This window comes from Rhamphochromis longiceps, linkage group LG4 (assembly GCF_057381845.1).
Source record: "Rhamphochromis longiceps isolate RC_006_pf linkage group LG4, R_longiceps_female_GT1.1, whole genome shotgun sequence".
Lineage (NCBI taxonomy): Eukaryota > Metazoa > Chordata > Actinopteri > Cichliformes > Cichlidae > Rhamphochromis > Rhamphochromis longiceps.
Window position 1 is genome coordinate 33,271,472 of NC_140560.1, and position 23,863 is coordinate 33,295,334.

The 23,863-nt window shown below is 40.8% G+C and overlaps 1 protein-coding gene across 1 annotated transcript; it reads left to right on the forward strand.

Annotated features, from left to right (window-relative positions):
* Positions 1 to 1,132: 1,132 nt before the first annotated feature.
* kmt5c (lysine methyltransferase 5C) lies at positions 1,133 to 16,190 on the forward strand. The gene is made up of 9 exons (XM_085404634.1): positions 1,133 to 1,511; positions 1,912 to 2,044; positions 4,400 to 4,565; positions 4,696 to 4,805; positions 4,913 to 5,076; positions 6,789 to 6,808; positions 7,021 to 7,157; positions 7,280 to 7,452; positions 9,505 to 16,190. Exons 2-9 carry the CDS (start codon positions 1,932 to 1,934, stop codon positions 14,742 to 14,744), a joined length of 6,123 nt encoding a protein of 2,040 aa, XP_085260760.1. The 5' UTR covers positions 1,133 to 1,511; positions 1,912 to 1,931; the 3' UTR covers positions 14,745 to 16,190.
* The last annotated feature ends 7,673 nt before the right edge of the window (positions 16,191 to 23,863 follow it).

Below are 23,863 nucleotides of genomic sequence, written 5' to 3' on the forward strand. Positions count from 1 at the left end.
TCTTATCTAAAACATTGACCTCACATGATCCAGGGGTCCATTTGAAGGTCACCTGTTGCCAAAAGCAGGACACCTTGGTGGCTTTGGGTCAACCTGGGAGATAAAGATGACCAGATCCAGACTGACACACCAATCTAATAAGAAAAGACTGGAAAAATACAAACTAGGTCAAAGAGGACTGACCTTTGGTCTTTCCATGCTGTTAGCACATGACTTGATCATGCCACTTCTTCCTTGTTATATCATGTCACTGTTTTATCTCTTTCTTTTTCAGGCTAATTTAGGTAACAGGGTTGCACGTGTGTTGTTAGACACAGCAGCAGTGCATAATGACTGTTCTTTAAAAATATGTTGATGTGAAAAAAAGAGACACGTGTCAACAAAATCATCAATCTTAAATTAACTAGTCTATTAGACATGCTTATCAGAAGGCTATGGCAAAGAAAAGAAAAATACTATTTTGGGCCGTTCTCATGAGCTATTTTGTATTTTAAATAATATTTTGGAATCACCTTTCCAACCCAGAGGCTTACAGTTTGTCCCAGGACAAGAGTAATTTACAGGACAAATGTATTATGTGTGTATTATGTACTTTGCGCAGGGATTATTCTCAATTTTCGTGGGTCGGACAGAAAATGTCCTGCAAAAGTAGAATGGCTTATTGTTTGTTTTTATTATGACGTAATACAATCTAAAGCTTGGCCCTTAAATTTGTCATCTCAGTAATTAAAACTTAAAATAAATTATTTAAAGGTTAAGCAAATATAAAGTGTTTAAATAGCAAAATTTCAATCCTGAAGCATTAACCTAATGCACGGAGTTCCTCACTGTGAGCTTTAGTGTAATTAACAGTGCAGGAGGGTTTCAGGCAGGTTTTAGTGTCGCTGCTGATGAGCGCATTCTGACTGTGTACTAACAGTGTGATTGTGTGAAATGCTTTCCAGCAGCCAAATAGAGGCAGAGGCCGCTGTACAAGAAAACACTCCCCTCTGCACGTCGTAGTAAACCCAGGGTATGGATCGGCTCCGCCCATAAAAAGGCCTGACCAATCACAGAGCTTAAAACAAAGCCCTCTGGTTTGATTTGTAAAATTGACCTTGACCTAAGCGAATGGCGCAGCGCAAGGGGCGTGGCTAACAGCTAGTTCGGTTGCATTGGACGTCGCTCATCATCAACTTTTGCTACTAGACGAGCCTGTAAAAGCTAGTTAGCGGCTACAAAACACACACATTTCGTGTCTCAATCGTTCCCCGGTGTTGTGCATTTGTCCTCCTTTTAAAATTTCGGCTGGGACCCGGAGTCGTGAAGGAGCAGTAAAATTCCATAAGCGACGAGGAGACTCCATCTTCGGGGAGAGCCAGCGAGGCGGCAGAGAGCTAGCGGGCTTCGCTGCTGCTGCTAGGCTAACTTTGCCCCAGCCAGCAGAGCGAGAGCCGGAGCAGAGCGAGTGAGCGGCTTGCTGCTAAACGGTCAACCTGACGATACTTTCGTTGACTACAAAAGACTCCCAGGTAGGTTTGGAAAGCCCGCATAGGTGTGTCAAGCATGCATCGATGCGCTGGCTTTCATCAGCGCTGCGATGCAATCCCGTTACTGTAGCTGCAGGCCATAGCGCTAGCTCCCTCCGTCCCGCAGCTGATAACATATTTACCCTGCTAAGCTAATGGACTGTGGAAGCCCGTAGAAACACAGCCACATTCCTTTCTCACGCAACGATTTTATCTACTGTTCTTCAACATGATGCAACCCAGCAGCAGACCGGTTATATACGCAGATATCAGGGCACCGGTGAGAAATTTAATGCAGGTGTTGTGTGATGTGCAGAAATGCAAAACTCGTAGGTGATTGTGGTTTGTTGTTGTTGTTGCTGCTGCTGCTGTCACAGCGTTACTTTGATGCCTGTGGTTTCAGCATGCTGATGGTGGGAGGCGATGGACGGAAGCACTAGAATGAGTGTGAAGGAGCTGTGTGAGACGGATGACCTGGCCACCCGCTTGGTGCTGGACCCTCTGCTGGGCTTCAGCACCCACAAAATGAACATCAGGTAATCTGACACACAATACAGCAATCATGGAGTCCAGTGACTACCCAGTGCTATGGTATGGCTGGAAAGAGTGTGATCACTGCTGTTTCGCTGGCTTTTTTAAGGCTTGATTTCTTAGATTTTTGGTTGGGTGGAAAAAATACAAAGGCAGAAGAAAGCAACTGATCTAAATTAATAATCCCACAATAGGGTTAAGGGGTGAATTTCATTTTATAGTGAAATATAAAAATAAATAAATGTGAGGGTGAAAGAGAAACCATAACATGAGCTCTCACGTAAGGTGTATCTGATATCCCGTACTGGTGTTTTTTGTGCATCATCAAAATAATATTGGTCCGGTTTTAGCTTTGCACCTGACCAATCACATTGTTGTGATGTCATAGCTTTGCAACTTGAGAAAAAAAAGACTGTTATAATGATGTTATGAGGATGTAGGAACAAAACCCACATGTGGATATCAGATTGCGCTCAATTTCAACATTTCATTAATATTTCTTTGTGTCAACAGCCGATTGTGTTGCGTTACATCAGTTTTGTGCTGGGAAAATGTTAAAAAAAAAATTAGCAAAGAGCTGAAAAGACTTTAAAGCATGTCAGTTATTATTTAGAATGTCAGTGTTTGTTGCCCCAACACAAAGGGGGAATTAATAACAATAAAGAAATATTATTAACAGAAAAACAATATTGACTCAAACTGTTATTTAAACGCTCAAACAGCCGAGTTTTTTAGCGTCTGAAATGACAAAGCGGAGTCATGACTCATACTTTATACAGGAATAGAGCAATAATGGCTCTGCTTGTGGTTATCATACTGTTTCCTTTACATGTAGCAGATCTTGTTAAATCCACCAATGCCTTTACTTATGTGTGTCCATATTGTTGTGTAATAAATAGTAACATTAGATGAACCGGTGACGCCTTCATCAACAGCAACTTACAGTGAAATTTTCCTAATCAGGCTTTTTCTTCAGCCTTTGTTACTTCCAGGGTTCTGTTTAAAACAAAATCTTAATACGTATGTTGTTTTGATGTGTGTGTGTTTGCGCAGAAACATTCAAATTATTTATGTCACTTTTGCCAACTAATTTCTGTCAGTTGAGCTGTTTTACTTCAGGTGTTCAAGTGTCTGCCTCAAGGCCTCCGCAGCAGTAAATGGTGCTGCTCTAGTTCTGTTAGTCATGGTTGACTGCAGACCATTACAATGTCGTGATTAGAAGTGGAAAATAAAATGAGAGCCTGTAATTTTATAAAAATACATACATTTCCAGGGTCATAAATTACTCTGTATAACTTTCTATTATCCTCCCAACACCAGTCGGCTAATTCCTGTTATTTGAAAGGTGGAGTGAAAAAAAGAAAGCTTTACATTTTGTTAAAGTAAATTGGAAATGTTTTTATCATTAGAAATATCACTACAGCACACAGAAATGTGCAGTTTGAGTTCTAAATTAACTTTCTTTGGGCACTTGAAGGTTAATCATCAGTCCAGAATTTCGCAATCCATGCATTCCTATTAAAGCGGCCCCTGAGCTCTATAAAACTTTAAGAATACCAGGTGGTTCTGATTATGCTTTAATGCAGTGACACTTCAGGCCAACTGCAAAACCTGGACGTTCAGTGAAAGTTAATATATAATAACGATGAGTGTCCGAATAAAAGCTCACACCTCAGCAGTCATTAGAGAAAGTCATTAAAAAGAAAAACCTGAATTTTACTTTAATGAAGGTGTACGCAGCAGCATCAGTAAACTGCTGTTCATTTTCCAAGATTTTTCATGAGTAGTTTGACAACCGCTTATTTTAAAGCCGTTTTAATGAATGAGTTTGTTAAGTGTTTGTAAAATTCTGGGTGGTGTTTTTCCTGCATGAAATGTATTTAAATCCACTTTAAAATGAATAATTGAAAATAATATAAGAACCGAAAAATGGATAGGCTTTTATTAAATAAGGTAACGTAAACTCTTTGTCCCATCTACATCCTGACCAGTCATACTTATGGGTGCAGCGACCTCCCAGAGGGCCGTGGAAAAACCCTGTGTGCACCTGTTGTGCATGTTTTGGTGCATCCGTATTAAATACAGAAGTGAAGGAAGGTTAGATTTCTGAGAAAGATGCACAGATATTTATTAATTGTTATTGTAGCTTATAAGAACAGAACTGTGGAACATTTAGTCCAAATATTTTTAACTGTGAGCTGATTTGGGTGTTTTTTGTGTGATTTTCTTTTTATTTTCTTTTTTATTTTTTTTCCTAAAGTTGTTGGTTCAAAAATATATTTGGATGCTATATCTAAAATTCAGTGTTAAAAGGAAGCTTCTTAGACTCTTCTTATATCTGTCCCTCTCTCTTTGTGCAGCCCCCCACCAGAGATCCGACGTTGGGGTAACCTCAAAGAGACGCTTTTGAGGTTTCAGCGTACGCACGACTTCAACGCTACGTTTGAGGCTCTAACGGTGGGCGAGCTGGCTGGTGACTACTTTAATGCTTTGGGGAGCCATCGACAGGAGCTGCTGAGACAACATGTATGCATAAAACAAAAATGTTTGTTATCATTTGACTTTATTGTCTATGTGTGTATGTGTTTATCACCGATACTTGGATTTGTCACTCGAGTGTAACATCACAATCAAAGACCGTGTGTGATGTTTGCAGGTTTATCGCTACCTCAGTGCCTTCCTGTTGGATAGCGGTGTCAAGATAGAGTCCTGTGACAGATACTCCTCAGAGACCAACGGAGCCAAGATAACCTCAACTAGGCACTGGTATTCACACGCAGCAGCATCACGAGCTGCCACTGCAGCAGCACTGCGTCCTGTATGGTGTTGTTTTTTACAACTGAAAATGTGATGCCTGAATTGTTCCTCTGCAGGTTTGTAGGAGAGCGGGTGGAGGTCCTGCTGGGCTGCATAGCAGAGCTGAGTCCTGCTGACAGTGCCGTGCTGAGGGCGGGAGTCAATGACTTCAGCGTGATGTATTCCACACGCAAACGCTGCGCTCAGCTCTGGCTCGGGCCTGCAGCTTTCATTAACCACGGTGAGTGTGTTTACCTTCGAGACTAGTGGTTGTACACATATATATGCATCTTAATGGAAATCTAGGCCATGCCTTCAGTATTACACTGTAGTTACTCTTAAAGTGGGCCTACTGTGTTTCTCTCTATATGTGTGCTGTTACAGTGATTGATACTGATTTACATTGACCATGCCAGAGTTTCAGATAGTGTGCAAGCAGTCCTTTTAAAATTCAGAGATCTCAAATAGGATTTCAGGGTCAGATCATTTCACTTTGATTTATTATGATGAAGGTTTGGGGAAATTAACTTCAATAGAAAGGCAAGTTTCTTTCCTTTTTTTTTTTAAAAAAAAAAAGAGAATTTAAATGCTTTTTTGTGTATTTTTTTGTAGTCTGTGTTTAAAAATGTGTTTAAAAAGTTCTCCATGGTGACCAAATTAACTGATTATGATTTTAGCTGTCATTGAGCAACCCTTTATTTAAAGTTTGATTGCTCACATTGGAAATGCTGAGGCTGGTGTGCGTACAGTTAACTTTGTGGGCCGAAAGCTGAGGCTTCAGGCTGCTCTGAATGCTCTGTTTCAGATACGTTTCTGCTCTTTGCTTCTGTTACGATAAAAACAGGGACTATCTTGACCCTCGTGCTTGCGATGAGCAGGCAATCGGAAGATGTTGGCTTAAAAAGAGGAAAATGGAAACTAAAACAGAAGAGGAACTGAGGGGCTTTACCAAAGCTTAATAATAGATGAATAAATATGAATAATTATGAATAAAAATAAATAAATAAATCATGCAAACCTGTGCTAAATATGGAGCTGGAAATGAGCATAATAGGCCGACTTTCGGTTCCTTACTCAAGCTGATGAATGTATATAATTCATAGAGTGCACCAAAACAGATTTATCCTGAACTCGGTTTGCACTGCAGTGACACAGGGATAGCGGTCAATGTTTTGCACCCATGTCTGTGTCGTCATCATAATTATAGTGAGAAATTATAGGTTTCCTCATATGATTTATTGACTTTCTAGTTACAAGAGCGAGAAAATCATGTTAGCAGATGACATGTTGGTGCACAGTAATAAAGATTCAGGAGGTCTTTCATACCTCATGCAATAACTCTTTATTACACAAAACATCTGTCTAGCAGAGAGTAAATTGTCTGAGTTTATTTCGGCCCTGTGTTGTCTCAACACTTCACATCCTGTTATAGTGAACCACTTTAATGTGACATGACATATGCTGTGCTTGTTTTCACTGCTGTTTCTTTTTGCTCTATTGAATTTGAACTCTTTTACTTTTCAAGCCACTTTGTCATATTATATTATATCAAGCTTTTTTTTTTTAAGCATCTGATTGTATTTCATTTAGATTTAGAGCTTTTCTTTTGCATGTTGTTTGTTTTTTGAACCTTGTTGAGCTGTTTTGTTTTGTCACATTTTATTTGTGTTGATATATTTTGTATTTGAGGTGTTCTGTTGTAGGTCTGTTTAATGTTTCAGCTCCATATTTTAAAGAAAACAAAGCATATCTTATCCTAACTGCAATTATGCCAAAGGCCTAGTAAAAACTGGGTCATTTTTTTCCATCAGAGGGCTATCTCTTTATTTCTTTAGTGAAAATAAATCCAATCTAAACCAGTAGATTAGCAAAATGTTGAGTTTTTCATTCACTGGTGTGATTTTATTAGTGACCTTATTTATCTTTCTTTTTCTTTGTCCCGTTGCACTGAAGACTGCAAGCCAAACTGCAAGGTAATCTGCAATAATAATTCACTAAAACACTTCAAGTTGAAATTATAACATGTTATTTTCATGCCAAATGTTTTATTTTAAGTGCAGATTTAGACCTGCCTTCTGCCTCCTGACTGCTTTGTTGTTGTTGTTTCCCACGGGCCATCCAACCTTTGTCTTTGTCTGGTTTTTTTTTTTGGTTTTTTTTTTTTCCTTCTTTTTCACCCGCCCAGTTCGTCCCCGGTGAGAAGAATATCGCTTGTGTTGAGGTGATTCGACCCATAGCACCTGGGGAAGAGATCACGTGTTACTATGGAGCCAGCTTTTTTGGTGAAGGCAATGAAATGTGTGAATGCTGCACCTGTGAGAGGTACGTCCATTATCTGATCAGACGTGGTCTTTATCAAAGTCTTTTTTTTTTTCTCAACAGATTTTATTCATCTAAGAGATGAAAACTCTGAACTTTTAATCTTTTTTTTAACTCTTCTTTAGGAATGGAGAGGGTCACTTCAAGCACAGAGGGAAACAGCCTGAAATCGAGGAAACAAAGGACCCCGTGGGCCAAAAGTACCGCCTGAGAGAGCGATATCTTCGTCATCACAGAGAGAGAGGTCACTTTTCTACAAGGCCAATAACACCAGGAATACACTCGGGAATCTTTAAAGGTAACCAGTTTGGGATTTTCTTACTAAAGAGCTTTTGGGCTTTCCCCAAAGCACAATCAGAGGGATTGCACATAAAGGGAAAATCCATAGATTTTTATTGAGTAAGATAACAAAATACCTAAACTATATGCAGTCCTTTCGTGCTCAAGGCCACTCAGGAAAAACCCTGATGTTAGTGTGAAAACACACAAATAAACAGAGTTTTTGCCAAATTTTTTTTTATTAAATCCTATCCAGTTTTATTTATATAGCTCCAAATCACAGAGACAGTTGCTTCGAAGTCCTTTATATTGTAAAGTAAAGACTACATTAATACAAGCCCTGCAATAATACCTGGTACAGCTTAAATTCTGCCGTGACTACACTGTTCAGATTAAAATTATTGCTCTGTTTAAAGTATACGTTCAACAGTGGCAGTGCAATTATCCATAACCTGTAAAATATTATGCCTTAAAAAGGGTCTACTATTAAATATCTGTGTTATTATATTATATTAAAATCTCCAAACTTGTTTACTTATTCTACTAAATAAATAAACTAAATAAATCCAGATGTTTTAATATCCTTTTGTTCTTATCTGTTTGCTTTAGGTAGCATATGCATGCTTATGCAATCATATAAATAAAGGATTTATTATGTGGGGTTTAGAATAATTAGATGGGATCTTCCTCGGGGACAGCCAACATAAACATTATGAGGGACCACTCACAAATGGATCCTCATTAAAATATTTATATTTATCAAAAGTTATTCAATAATCTGTGTCGATGATTAATAACAATGGAGCTTTAGTTGTGATTAGACTCGGATTTTAAGAGGATTTTAATTCAAATGACATTTTTGGCTTCCAGCAATCATGAAAAGATGGTAATCAGGATGAACTTACTAAATTACTTTTCATCATTCATTTTTGCTACAAAGCTCTCATTTTTTCTTGTCGTATGAATCAAGTTCAACCTTTTCAAAGCTCAACCTCACCCAGTTTAGTTGAGCTCTACCCAAGATGTCTGAAAGTGAGCCCTTGCTCAATGAAATCTGCCTAGGAGGAGTAAATCTAATGAAAGTTTTTTCCTGCAGCTCTGAGGGCCTCTCACTTGATCTTCTTTTGCAGACCTTTCTCATGGGAGCCTGTGGGCAGGCAAAGAGTGGCGGTTATTCTTGTGTAACGGGCTTTATAGTCAAGAAAACAATCCCTTAAACTGGTCCCCTACCAAAGGACAACAACCCTAACCCGCCTCTTTTCTCAGTTTATATTATCTATTTGTCCTTTAAAGAACTTCTAGGGAACCACTGTTTGTTGTTTGGTTTTTTTTTTTAGGTTTGTTCATATATAAATGCTATAGAAATGCTTATGTAGTAGACGAAAGAAATCTTTCAGCTTTGGGCTTAAATTTTAAGAAATAAATGTGTAAAATTACAAAAGAAATTCTGGTAGCTCATTGCCTAGAGTGTCCTGTAATTATAAAACACACAGCTTCTGTTCACAGAAAATATCCTTTTGTACGTGGACCTATTGTAAGTAGTGAGAAACAGGAACTGTTTTTGTTATGCGATTGTTTATCTATTACTTAATTACAGTTGTGGAGTATGATTAGCCACAGGGAGGTCTTTATCAGCAGAAAAAGCTGTAAAACACATTTAAGTCCAACAATTCATGCCCTTCACATTTTCCAAAGCTATCCAGTGAGTGTATTGGAGTCTTTGTTGGGGGGATTCTGGTGCCCGGACCTTACGTTTGCCGTCCATTATTTAGATTTTTAAGTGGGTTGATAACTGAAAAAATGTAATTTTACCTCCTGTTAGAAACAAACTGTTATGTGTTCCACTGTTTCAGAGTAAACATGCTTTGTTTCCTTCTTCTTTTTTAAAAAAAAAAAGAAAATGCTTCAACGTCTTGATGCAATTTACAGTTGTTGTCTTCACAAGTTTGATTTACACTATAGACCAGACTCTGCACATGAAGTTGTTCACAGGGCAGAAAAGCAGAACAATGGGTTTTGTGTAGAAACCAAAAAGTTAATTTGCTTCTTTGTTGCTGTCTCTCTTTCAAAGCCATCCCCTCAAGGAACTCATTCACTCAGCAGATGAGAAGAAATGCCTTGAAGAACAGAAAACTGAGTCAGACAAAGAAGTGGAGACAGGAGAAGCAAAGACGATCAGGAAAGCACCCACTAAAGTCCTCCTCTACAGCCAAACAGTGGCGAACGGTTCCGCTTTTATCCCAGGTTACACTAAAGGACCTTAGAGTCAGAGTGCGGCGCCACTCTTTGGATTTTTTACTCAATTGTAAGGATCCAAAAAGCAAAGAAAGGGCACTGCTGCTGCAACTCGAGGAAGTGAGGCCACAAGATAACAGGCCAAGGGGACTGAACATGACTGGGGAAGAAAGCAACAGCAGTGCGGTGAACTTGAAGCCCTTTACTCTGAATTCCTCCATGTCAGCATGTCAGAAAAGCAGATCTGCGGTAAGAGGCGCAGGCCTTAATGGGAGGTTTGCAAAAGTGGTGGGCAGGAAGCCCGTTCACATGAGGACCTCTTCAAGAACAAAAAGCAGTGTTCGCACCACACTCGCACACCAGACGAAGTCCAGTAACACAACTAACACTACAACTGTTTGTCACCCGGATGAGGGCGACAAAATCTGCAGTGCAATAAAACAAGAGAATGTCGAAACTGCAATCACAGAAAGTCAAAACCGCGGCGCCATCGAAACCAGCGTCATCACCACGGCTCAAAATCCTGCTGCCGAGCAAACTGAGCGCAAGACTATCAGAGCTTTATCCACGAGTAACACGGATGGATTGAAGAACACTGGAGACAATCCGCTAATATCTCTGAAGCAATATCTTACAGTCAATCTAACGAGGTTATCGGTGTCACAAAGTTTGGAACTTGGAGAAAGCTGTGAAGACAGGAAAGTAAGGGTGGAGGTTAGAGGAAGGAGGATGCAGAGCCAGCGCCCAGGCCCAGCAACAGAAAAACGAGCATCCAGATTTCAGCAGAGGCAGGCGAGAAGTTCAGAGGTCTGCACAGCTGACGGTAACAGAGGGGTGAGGGAAATGTCTTTCAAGTCTCCAGATCAAACCAGTGTAAGGAAACGGCATTCGAGCGAGAGCACGGGCGACTTATCCCACAGCGAGAAAAAGAGAAGCGAGAAATTTAGTGAAATACAAACGGCTTCGGTAGATGACAAAGATTTTATAACAAACGAACAGACGGATTTTTTAAAAGGCAAAACAGAAGGGCAGAGAGACAGTAAAAGTAACAGAAACCTAGAAGAAGTGAAAAGGTCTGATTGCAAAATGGTTTCCAGCAAATGTCAAAATAATGTCCAGGATGTTAAAAATACAGCCAAGGGGGTTTGCACGCAGGAAGGATCAGGACAAATGAGTTTGAGTACGCAGCCAGTAAGTAGCCATGAAGATGATATTGTTATAAAACAGGCAAAGGTTCTGCTATCTGATATTTTAAGAAAAGATAAATCATTAATAGATGGGAGATTAAAGGGAGGTAATGTGGGACGACGGTTTTCTACCTGGGCCTCCAAGGAGAGTGCCGAGGAGGAATCAGAACAAACTGAAATAAATGGAGGCAGGTTCCGGCGTTCAGTGCAGAGGAGGATTATTAGAAGACGAAAGATAAGGCCCAGAGCAGTGAAAAGAAAAGCAGCAGATAAGCCAAGCACCAAGGGACACTTAAGCAAAGACATTACAGCTACAGTTAAGACGGAGTTGAGTCAGGAGAGTGTGGAGCCTAAGTTGCCACAGAGGCACAATGACCCACCGGCCACCTGCCTCAACCCACTACCTCACAAGTCACTGATTTCGGCTAAAACCACGACTAATCCAGACACCAATGCACAAGTGCACGCGCAGTCCAATATACCTCTGAAGAAACGTACATTTCGCAGTTCGGCACTAGATTCTGAACAAAGTCTAAACTCTGCCTTAGATCAGGTTTCTAAAAATGTTACAGAGTTGAAATCGTCTGCAGTGCTGAGGCAGGACCTCGCCCCGTCTTCAGGGGAGAGTAGCAAAGTGAAAAGAGAGAATAAAGTCAGAGTTAGGAGGACAGAAATGCAGCGGTTAGCCCCCAGAAGACACTCCTCTTTTAACAGGGTCCTTCGCTCGAGACCTGCTGAAGCTCAGCGTGGTCATTTAATGAGGAACGCTCGAAAGTGTAAATTAGAGAGGCTGGATGAGGATGACGCCGGTAAAGCACAGACACTAGAGAGCGAGCGTGTTGAGGATGTAGCCGAAAGTCCGACTTCAGATGAATTTCAAAGTAGAAATCAGGGGAAATTGATGACCCTGGAACAAAGTGGTTTGGAAGACATAAAGCCAGACTTTTTTAAAATTCGGCTTAAGAGGAGAAGAGGGAAAGTATGGGAGATGCAAAGTGCAGGGTTGGAAAACATGGCATTAAAAGCAGAAAAGGGAGATGAGTTGGTGGCATTCGATCCTTTTAAAGCTATTATGGACTCGGTGTCAATTTTAAACATGGAGATGGAGGCAGCTCAGGCTCACGTGCAAGCTAGTAAGAAGTCAAAGAGCAGATTGCATCGTTTGAAAAAAAGAGGAGAGAAGTTGCAAGCTATAAATTTCTACACTGGTGCAAAATCAGACAAGGACCTTGAAAATGACAGGGAAAACGTCTGTGGGCCCGATGTGTCTGCCAGCAACGAAGTACAATTCAAAGAGAAAATCGATAGGGACCCCGTGGTTGGAGTCAAGCAGCTGCTAGAAAAAACAGAGAGTCAGAAAAATGACAGCACAGCCCTGTCAGCGGCAGCGCTGGAAACAAAAATCGAAGAAGGTTTTTTAAAGAGTTCCTGCTTGTTTGAAAGTGGGTCACAAAAAAAGCAAGAGCCGGAACTGGACATAAATGGCTGTCCATTACCGGTAATTAAACTGCGTAGGAAGATGGAGGATATTTGGGAGGTGGATAGTAAAGAGGAGCTCATACAGCCCGATTTAAAAGTAGAGACCATTATTAAGACAGAGATGAAGGGTCACGTTTTAGGTAAACAAAAAGGACTTTCCGATTGTTGCAAGCTCAAAGAAGAGTGCCCATCTTCTGAGAGACTGAACAACAGCTCTCTGAAAACCGAACCGCCACCATTTTCTTTGTCCCTATCACCGCTGTCGCTGTCCTCGCCCCTCAACGACAGTAAAACCGAAGTTATATCCGTAGCTGCAGACAGAATCACTGAAAGGCCAGAGATGATCAGCGGAGGAAGGAAACAGAGGCACAAAATGGACAGAACACACAAGTGTGGGCCTGTCGAAACACCCACCACTTGCCTTAGTCACACTCTTCAGCAAATTGATAACAGTCTCTCTCGGCTTTCCGAGGGCTTGTGTTCATCTCAGACTTTGGAAAAGCCCACAGCCTCTTCTAATTCTGTCATCCAACCCCCGTCCCAGTCTCCTCCATTTGCAACAGCAGATAACATGCTTACCAGCGAGCCCAGCTTCACAAACTGCTGTGATGACATTCTTGACTTTCAGTGTCTCAACTTTGAGGGCTATTACCAGCCACAGAACATGCTTCCATCTTCCCCATCAGATCTGTGTTCCCTGGATCCTCCTACAGATCCTTTCAGCAGTCCCCTCTCTCACAGCCCTACCGACACGTGGACCACGGAAACGCCATACCTTGGCCCTCCCAGTCCTGGAAATAACTTTACCAGTGAGGATTTGCAGTTTTTTCCAGGCCTAATGCCTTCCAAAAGTGACTCAGTTCCTCTGGAATGTGAAGCAAAGGACACCTCCAAAGACAGAAACCCACCCAACACCAGTTTCAGTTATTCAGCTCTGGGCAACCCCGACTTGGCGGCTAAAGATCGAATTATAAGTAAAAATCCGGGAATGAGGTTTTCCAAAGAAGACTTAAAAAATCAGTCTTTCATGGCACCCAGTAAGCCTCGTTTTATGGGTGCGTCATCGTCTTCGGTTACAACTCAAAGCCCTGTTACTTTACCCCACCCTGCCATGAACATAAAGCCAAGCACCAGCCAATCAAAAACCCAGGCTAACCTCAAAACCCAGGGTCCCTTCCATCGTATGACCATTCCCAATAAATCCCAGTCGTTTTCTAGCAATCAGCCAAACGCAGTTAGAGCAGTGTCCCAGAGCTGCTTAACAAAGCCCGTACAGTCGTCTCAAATGTCTAACAAATTCCTCTCTCCTCAGCTCTTCACTGTGAAAAATCCCAACCCTCCCGACAATCCATTCAACTTTCCTGAGAAAACCTCTACAGTTATTCACAGGGTGCTCAAGTTTCAGGGGGGCAACCAGAGTCAGAACTTGTACAGCGCACCTTGCAAAGAGACCACGGCTGCCGGCAGCCCGACCGTCTCGTCCAGAATGCTAGGTGCAAAATCAGGTGCTATGGAGAAAACCCAGCAGAGTCCAAAGTTCTGCTTTAGTGCAGACAGTCATCAGAAAGGCAACTTGTCTGTTCAGGGGTTCGAAAAGGACGTTCACCTCGCTTCCTCCAACAGGTCCAACATTCATTTCAATAAACCCAACTCCTCAATTTCTCATTCTTATAGTAAAGCTAAGATGTCATCAGACAAACATGAAAGTGCCGAAGCCAACATGGCATACAAAAACTTTTCTATCTTGCCGAGGCAGTTCTACTTTCCTAGCAAAATGTCCGACAGTTATTCAGCACCGCACGAGAAAAGCATGAAACAGGATAAATCCACTACGCCGACCTCAGACAAACACCAGCCGTGTTACACTCAGCAAGACCCCTTTGATTTCAGTTTTGGCACTTCTCTTTCGCCCATGTCTCAGCACAACAGCCCCCAAGTGGTTCACAATACACCACCTGCTACACCAGCACCAGCAAACAAGTCCTCAGCCCCCTCAGCCTCGTTCCCTTACGGCTATCAAGGTCCTCCTTACGTACTAAACTTCAGTGGAGACCATTCTTTGACCCTGGGTCTCAGGGATGGTGCTGAAGGCTACCCAGGACTGGGCTCAACAAACTACACCTACCACTGCCTGATGGAGCCTTCGGGCACACAGGGGCGGCTGGTCGTCGAGCCCTGTGGACCCCAGCTCTCCAACCCAGCTTCTCTGGCTGGATTTTCAGGGCTCAAAGGTCACGACGAGCACTGCAGGAAGGATATGCAGCAGCAGTGCCACGCTGGGGATCACCAAGGCACATCACACTATGGACCTGTTACAACATCTCACTCCATGGGTGCCACAAAACCCAAGAGGGTGAGGTTAGTGGTGACAGACGGCACAGTGGACTTAGATCTTCAGTACTCGGACTGAATTAGTCTCCCAATCCCAGAATACAATTGGGAATATATCGTGTCTGTTGCACACACAGATAACAAAAACAGTTTTGTAAGAAAAAAGAGCTTTTAAAACTATCTGACTGACATTTTTTCAAAATAATAATTTTAATTGACTGATAATGCTAACATGTACAGGGTTTTATGTAAAGAAAAATTACGAGTGTTTTAATTGCTGTCCGATTTTTTTTTTTTTTTTTTTTTTCTCAAATAGTATGTCCACTAAAATTTCCTTAGATTACCAAATTTCCAGTGTATAAATAAAACAAAGCATTAAATATATTTGTGTTTGGGAGGCCCTGTAAACATTTAAAGCCCTCTTCGTGTACTGTAACATAGATGTATGCATTTTTCTACACCCCGTAAGGCAGTAGAGGCAGGAGCCACCGTCACCGGTTGCTGGTACTTGTATTGGTGATTTTAAAAAGGCAGCTTTGTGCCTCAGTCTTTGATATGTTCTTGTGACTTTTTGAAGTACCCATTGAAACACCCTCTACCCTCAATTTTATACTCACAGTAAGCTTTTCTCACTTGGTGTGTGTTTGTGCGTGCGTGTGGGTGTATGTGTGTGTGTGCATGCATTTGACAGGCAGACCTGCAGGTGTCGAGGGATCAAAGTGTAAGGTGTGTGTCGCCGCACCCGATCACGCGACTGTTGCTTTGCCAGGTTTAGGTAGAATCGTTAGCGCGTGAACGAAAGGCTCGTGCATGAACAGTGTACAGTTAGCGACTTCATCGTAGGACAGCTTTACTGGGTGACGACGGGTTTCATCAGTGTCCCAGTGTGGACGAGTGACTGAGTGAGGAACTGCGATTTGGTTTATTCTTGCTAAATGAATCGACATCTCTAACAAGGCTTCATCCAGGTGGCAGACTAAGTGACAATCTTCTCACTTTTGTCCTTTATTTGGTCTCTTTTTCGAAGAAGGAACTGAAGGAAACAATGCCGCAGCAGTTACTAATATTCTGTCGTTGCTGATGGAGCTACGCATCCGTAGGTGTTCATATTGTAACCACAGTTATTTGCTGTTGTTGGAGTCACGTTGTGTCATTACTGTACGTTTTACATCAGTGAGTGGGAGCATTCAGTGTGACTGCACAGCCTTACATTACTACCATCAAAATGTACTGTCTTGATATGGAAAGGCCAATTATTTATTTTAATATCCTCATTCTTGAAAAGGTGCTTTAATGTAATTTATATTTCACATTGATTGTTCAAGCTATTAAATGTTTGTATTATTTAATGGGACAAAATACTGAGCTGAATATTTACACTGAGTATTTAAATTCAGAGCTTTTCACATCTTATCCAGTTTTTCAGTTGTTACAGGTGAAATGTTCTCTCTTTCTTATTGGCAGTTAGTCTCATTGAAAGTCTGCTGTAGAAAATGTACAAATGTAGCCTATATCATTAAAGACACTTAATTCTTTTTTTTTTTTGGTATTTTCTTCTTTTACTGCTTCTTGAATTTTTTTGTTGAACAGCAGTGGGAAAACGAGCAGAAACTACAATCTGCTCCAGCTGGCTGATTCTCAACATTAAATGGGTCTTTTTCATTTTCCCTTAGATGCACGCACCTTCCAAACTTCAAAAAGGGTTCCCAAGCAGTTTTAAACATCCCGTGTGTGTCCTTTAATGTGTTTATATGAAAGCTAATCTGTTCCAGAGTATAATTTGCTCTGTTAGTTTATTTTAATCCCTTTACAGTGGAAAAAAAAATGTGGAAAGCACAAACTATATATAAAAATGGACGTAGCCATCACAATGTGACCCTGTAGTTTCCGAGTGTTAGCGTTTTACCCACATCCTTTTTGGTATTTTGGAGCTAGTTGTTATAGTGTAGCAGATAACATTAGAGGAAAACGGTTCACAGGTGGATACTAAGTACCAGAATTAGTACATCAGCTCTCTTTTTGATAAAGGGCCATTAGGCACCCAACTCAAGCTCAGGAGTTTTTCAGTGACAGAAATGAGCTTCCACAGTAATGTGCAGTAGCACAAGTAAAAGAAATAAAGAGAGAAAAATGCTGCTTGTGTGAATGCAAACAGAAAAAGTTTTAACATGCGAGTCTATGGAGATTGACAGACTTTTAGACAGGGCTAAAACAATTCTAACATTTTCCCATCTTGTTGGTTTTCTCAAGGGCGCATGTAATCATTTAGTCCATTAAACATCTTGTCAGGGTTGTACCTTATTGTATCATTTGTTCTGCGTCCCCTGATTTAATCATCATTATCTTGGCGTTAGTCTGTCCGTAGTCTGTTGATCTTTCACTTCCTGCCCGCTACAAGGAGCCAGCAGCTGCTTTTCTTAGCACTAGGAGCAAACAAATGCACCCAGTCCCCTAAACTGGAACCAGGAAACCCAATATTTATCCTGGAAAGGAAATCCCCAACCACCTTTTAAAGTAGTTTAGAATTATTTAGTATCAGTCTGGTTTGTGGTCTAAATTAAACCGTTTCAGTTTATCCCCTGATGGTAATCCCGAGATTTCGTGCTCATTTTCAACACTTTATGCAGATTTGAGACACAGCACCTTTCGGAAAACCAGGAAGACAACATTTCCTTATAAGTGATCAAACCAGCAACACTTCTGAACCTCACAACTTACATGGTTTTCTGTGTTTTTCCTTCCATGATTATCAACCTGCCCGCTACAGGGAGCCAGCAGCTGCTGACTGTCATCACAGCACTGTGTGAATATGTATTCTGTGGGTAATTATTACAAAAGAATCAGCACTTGCATGAACTTGTTATTCATATTCATGCTCTGGGAGTTAAAAACAGACCTACCTGGGACACGTTTGACTTGCTAACTATATAGTTTTGCCTTTCACTTCTTTAATCGTGTTAGACAAATGATCTAATTTTAGAAAAAAAGTGTTGATTTTACAATACAAGTAAAATATTTCATCTTGTATGAGTATACAGCGTGGTGTATTCATCAAAGCATTCAGTCAGAAAAAGAAATTCAAATAATTTAATCATAAGATTATGTCAAGTGCAAAGAATTCCTTTTTACTGTCAGTTAAAACTCCTTTGCATTCACCTTCGCTTTGCTTCATTTTCTATCCTGCTCTAATTTATTCATCTGGTTAATTTCACAGCTCATGGCCATTGTTCACCCTCCTGTTTAGTGCTCAGCCTTTAGCTCCTTCCTCTCTACCTATGCTTTCATCCTACCCAACCAACGCTTTTGCGTTCTTCTCTTCTTCCCCTCCTCTCTTTGAACATATGACCCACTTCTTTCTTTCCAGCTCTCGGTAGCAGACGAGCAGTTAATTCTGTTGCCAACTATAACAATTTTCTCATAATGAGGACAGAAAAAAAGAGAGCGAGAGAGGGAGAGATTATCCGTTATGGCAGTGAGGACACGGTGGAGTTAAAGAGACAAAAAAAGGGAGAAAACTGTGACAAATTTTAATATTAAAAGACAGTTTTTCAGGCTGTCATAACTGAATGCACGTTTTTATTCTGCTCAGATTTACGCACCGGTTTGGTTGCATCGAATGATCAATTCATGATTTCACAGGGTGAATCAGATTCATGTCATCAGCAAAATTTCCCCTTTCATGGATTGCATCATTAGGCTCTAAATGCACGTGCGCATGTGCGAGAGGGTGAGGTGGAGATGGTTTTTAAGTACTCGCTTAGCAGAAATCGGCAGGCATATAAGAAAAACACTGGCTAACCACACATATTATCATGGATCTATTGTAAACGTGTATTTTTGGTAGGTATTTAACTGTTTGTGAGTCTGAGAGGAGAATACAGTGGCATGCAACATGCGTGACAAAGAGATATTTCAAACTGTCGTCATCAAGTTCTTTATTTACCATTTTCTGCATGAAAAATTCATCAACAGTGAAAATCTGTTGTTCATCACATCAGGAGCGAGATTTTAGTGAAACTAAATGCTGTGCATGAATGTTATGGTGTGAAAATGAAAAGGCACCAAACAACTTTGGGTGAAGACCTATTAGGTCGATCACTGTGTGCAAGTGACACTAAAATCTGACCAACGCTCCAGATCGAACAGCAATTCCATGATGACCCAGCTGCACCACGGTGGGAGCTAATGTTAACAATAGCTTTAAATACAGTGCTTAAACACACAAGCAAAATGCAAAGAGAGCAAAAAGCTAAGAGGCGTACAAGAAAACTCCAATTTGCAAAATACAAATTGTCAGTATAATTTATAAATACTAACAGAAGCAACAAAACAGTAAAGATAATGCACCAGAAAATTGTAAATGATACACGAACAATAAAAAAGCTCCATATAAGGCAATAAAAAGGGCAATAAAACATGTGTTTTAGGAGGAGATTGACTTCAAGGTAAGTAGCTTAATACTTCCTTCTGTATTGTAGAACTGTAAATGTACTTCTCGGCTGCTTAGATGCTGCTCAGCACTGCTTTTTCCTTTGTCTCCTCCCTTATACAAAATACAGCAGACTTCCATTCTGTGGCACATCAAATATTTTCCAGCCATTTTAACACAGGGTTTCCACACTTTTAATTATTCATCGAAGCGTCCCTTTCATCTTACTCATGCGTACGTCGCAACTCTATTAAACTCAAACTGCAGCACATGCTCAGTGTGCATGCATGTAGACATGTGACGCCATGTTCCCTCTGTTCACCACTCTGGGGATTATAATCTGTCACGTGCATGACAACTGTAGCCCTGCAAAATGGCTGGCTGTGTGAAGATGTTGTAGGATTACATTTGAGTGTAGACTACTGGTGCCATCGTCATCATCACCAGCAGCAGCAGCAGTGAAGTAGCAAGAAGCTGATAAACAAAAAACAAACCCTTCGATCTGTGCACTCCTCTTCTGCTTTTTCACTTTGCACATCCTCATTTCCTGTTCACATGTTTTATTTGTATTTATGACATGTGGTGGAGCTGCGTTATCTTTACTACTAGATTTTATGATTTCTGAGGTCAGATGAGCTTATTGGTGTTTGGGCAGCGTTTAAATAAGACCTGCTTTAAAATAATGTGACAAGAACGATACCATGTTTCTTTTTAAAGTTACCAACCACACAAGTGGTGAACTGCAGAAAGTTTCACCATGCATCTTATCATTTTTATAACTAAAGAAACTCATGAATAAAATGGATACTTAGTTGTGTTTGATATTTCAGCTTTGTGCAAAGCCTCTTTCATGCCTCAGGAGTAGGAATGCTTCTCCAAAGGATCAGAGCCCATCTATGGGAGCCCTTCCTTTTCCCTGTTAATCCCACTGAGCAGAAATTGTCTGCAGTTCAGCCACATGTGCAGCAGGCGGCGCTTCCCAGTGAATGGAGCTAAATACAAGGTAGCTTTGTCCAGTTCCTGTCATCTCCCAAGTGTCAGCTAGAAATCTTTCTGAGTGGTCTAACTCTCTGACAGCAGCTACTTTGGTCACTGAAAGATAATTACCATATTTATCAGACATGCAAAGTCCACAGTAGAAGATTGGAGAGATGATGGGAAGGAAGGAGGATCTGGGAGGATCTTTGTACTTTGCGCCGTCTTGCTTTTTTACTTTCACTTCCACTTGTCGGTTATATTTAGGCAATGAAAAAAAAAACTACTTTGGTAGTTTGGCTTGACTCCTTTACAACACTAACCTGTGCTGGAAGTGACCAATACTCTTTAGCTGCAGTAAACATACAGATATCCCTGGGATGAAAAGGGCTTAACAACTAAAATAATGATGGTTTTCTGCATCTGGACAAAACTTTCTGTTTTGCCCTCCTTTGTTTTAGTTTCATAAATACAATAGTGTTGGAATGTAAATAATATGACACTGATTGTTTTTGAAGCAGTTTTGAATTAGTGCTCTGCAGAGAACCCTTGTTGGCGAGCACAGCAGTAAGACATTTCTTGTTGTTGGTCTCCAGGTTTGCACACATCTCAGGAGGAATTTTGGCTCATGCATCTTTACAGAAACTCTCTAAATCCTTTAGGTTTCTTGGTTGCTGCTTGAGAACTTTAAGCTTCGGCTCCCTCTGCAGATTTTCTGTAGGTTTGAGATCTGTAGGATGGCTAGACCATTTCATGACCATAATGTATTTTTTCGGTCATAGTAATGCTGGACTACCCCTTCACGATTCATCTTCATGTCTTTGCTGACATAAGGAGGTTCTCTTCCAAAACTTTACGTCACATGGTCCCGCTGATTGGTGCCTCAATGCCTTGAAGGCTTCCCGTACCCTTAGCAGAAAAACTGTTCCAAAGCACGATGCTTCCACCTCTTTCCTTGACTATGGGGATGAAATTCTTTGGGTGATGCTCAGCATTTCTCTTCCCCAGACACGGCGCGTCAAGTTGATACCAAATAGCTCAGTTCTTTCTGAATAATCGCACCAACAGTTGGCACCTTCTTGCCATCAAGCGTCTCGCTGATGGTCTTGTAGCCCATTCCAGCCTTGTGCAGGTCTAATCTTGTCCTTTGACAGCTCTTTGGTGGTGAAGAGGTTGGAATGGAAGAAATGGATTCTGTGGACAGGTGTGCTTTTTAACATAACAGGATTCTCTATAATCAATTGATTGATTGTAATCTAACACTAACCTAGGTTAACTCTAACCTAGATCAATTTAGGTTAAATTAATTAACCCTCTTTGCAATAGCCTGATGAAAATTTCTAAAGAATAATGTTTACCTCATAAAATTTACATTTTTATACAACATCGTCATGCCTCATTCCTTCAAGATACACCAGCATCCTCAGTCACAGCTCCTCTCAAGCCCCCAGTCTCCTCTTCCGTCCAAATGCATTTTCGAGAATTGAGACATCCTTCAAGATGGCGCACTAAGATTGATTTCAGTTCACGCAACAGGAGGACGGAACAGCCAAGGGGGCATAAAATAAAGAAATGAGAAAAGCCCCTGGGCTTCATCAGTCAAAGGCAGGCATATGCAGCCTTAAAATTCAGCACAGACCCAATTTATTGAAACTGATAGATCAGATGGTATTTCTTGTAATACTGTGTATGAAAGTGACCTCCGCATGAGTCACTGACTAAGTGAAGAGGTGGACAGGCCTCCCTGTGTGCAGATTCATTCGCATCCATTTCTGAATGCACAGCCTCGGAGCTAATGGATGTCATGTCGGTGAGGCAAAATACAGTGAATGCTGCTGATATTTATTATTATTAAACCCGCTTTAAAGAGCTGAGATGTCAGGATTTTCCTGTCTCTGTAACCTTTGAGTTACAGCACAGACTGCGTGATCATGCCTGTAATATGAATCCATAACACAGCATCAGCTTCACTCATGTTAACAGTGTGAATCACGAAATGTGTGTGTGTGTCTTTGCCATATTAGAGTGCAGGCCATCTGAATCAGAGACAGTCTGAGGAGTTTTACTGGACTTCTGGGTTTTTGTTAGCGTAGAACCAAAGACATAGTGCATTATCAGATAAAACAGCACCGTAGTATGGAGTTTCATAAATCACAGCCTCACTGAAAATGTTATTTCTTTAGCAATCAGCCAGTGAATCACATTTGCATTGCACCTTGTATGCATATTAGTGCAATACAAAGTTCTGAAGAATGACAAGCCTGAAAAGACAGCGCAAGAACAAAGCAAATAATATGCAATGATAAGCAGTTAAAAATGAAAAGACCAGTTAAATAAATACAATTCAATTTAAAATAGCATTAAAAATAAGGACAGATTAAATAAAGCAAAGAAACTAGAATGAAATGAACAGTAATCAATACGCTTTCGTCGCTGGATAAAATACAATCACTGGCCTCTTTATTAGGGACACCTTTTCAGTTGCTCATTAGCACAGATATTTGATCAACCAATCACACGGCAGATGCTGAAGCCCTTTAGGCCTGCAGACTTGGTCAAGACGACCTGCTGAAGTTCAAACCCAGCATCAGAACGGGGAAGAAAGATGATTTAAGTGGCTTTGAACATGGCATGGTTCTTGGTGCCAGATGGCTCTGAGTATTTCATAAACTGCTGATCTACTGGGATTTTCCATAAACCATCTCTAGGGTATACAGATAATGGTCTGAAAAAGAGAAAATACCCAGTAAGCAGGCAGTTCTCTGGGTGAAAATGCCTCGTTGATGCCAGAGCTCAGAGGAGAATGGCTAAACTGTTCATCAGAAACATTGGCTGGTCTGAGGAGTTTTGATTTCTGCTGGGAGAGTTAGAATTTAGCATAAACGACATGAAAAAATGGATCCATCTGCCTTGTGTTAGTAGTTCAGGCTGTGGTACTGTAATGATGTTCAGGATATTTCCTTGACACACTTTGGGCCCCATACCATTGATTTATCTACTCAAGTATTGTCGCTGACTATGTCCATCCCTTTATGACCACAGTGTACCCATCTTCTGATGGCTACTTCGAGCCAGATAATGTGCCATGACACAGAGCTCAGATCATCTCAAACTGTTTTCTTGAGCATTACAGTGAGCACCAGAGGGGTGATCATCAGATCTCAGTCCAACAGAGCATCTTTAAGCAGGTCTAATCCATTACTCAAAGGTGTAACTACTGACATGAATAAAATAGAATAAAAGCTAATTGTAAAATTAGTTATAGTAAAGTAAATAAAGATAAATAAAAAAGTAACTGTAAAGTCTTTGAGAGTACCCTGCCTCTCATACTAGAATAGGCTCCAGTCACCCAAACCCTGAATGGATAAGTAAAAAATGGATGGAAACATGCTACTGCTATATCTGACTTAAAGGATGTGCAGAATCAACTATTTCAGGAAAATCAAACCCGTATCGTAAAATACAATAAAATGTCAAATATACAGCAAATCAGGCAACATTAAATCAAAAAGGCAATACAAATCCACACCAAGACCAGATGCCAAAAAGGTTTTTTCCACCCTGCACTTTGAATTCGGTGTACTTAGTTAATATTTCACATATTTCACTTCATATTTCATATTTCAGAGTCCCGCACACCAAAATCAACAGAAAACAAACATGTTTTCTTGGTAATTCTCTGGTTCTGGGAGGTACAAGCGAACCTGATTAAACAAGTACCAGACAAGCCAGCAGGCCAGAGTTTACGCTGATCACACTGGAGAGGAGGAGTAGGAGATCCCAGTGCTACCCCA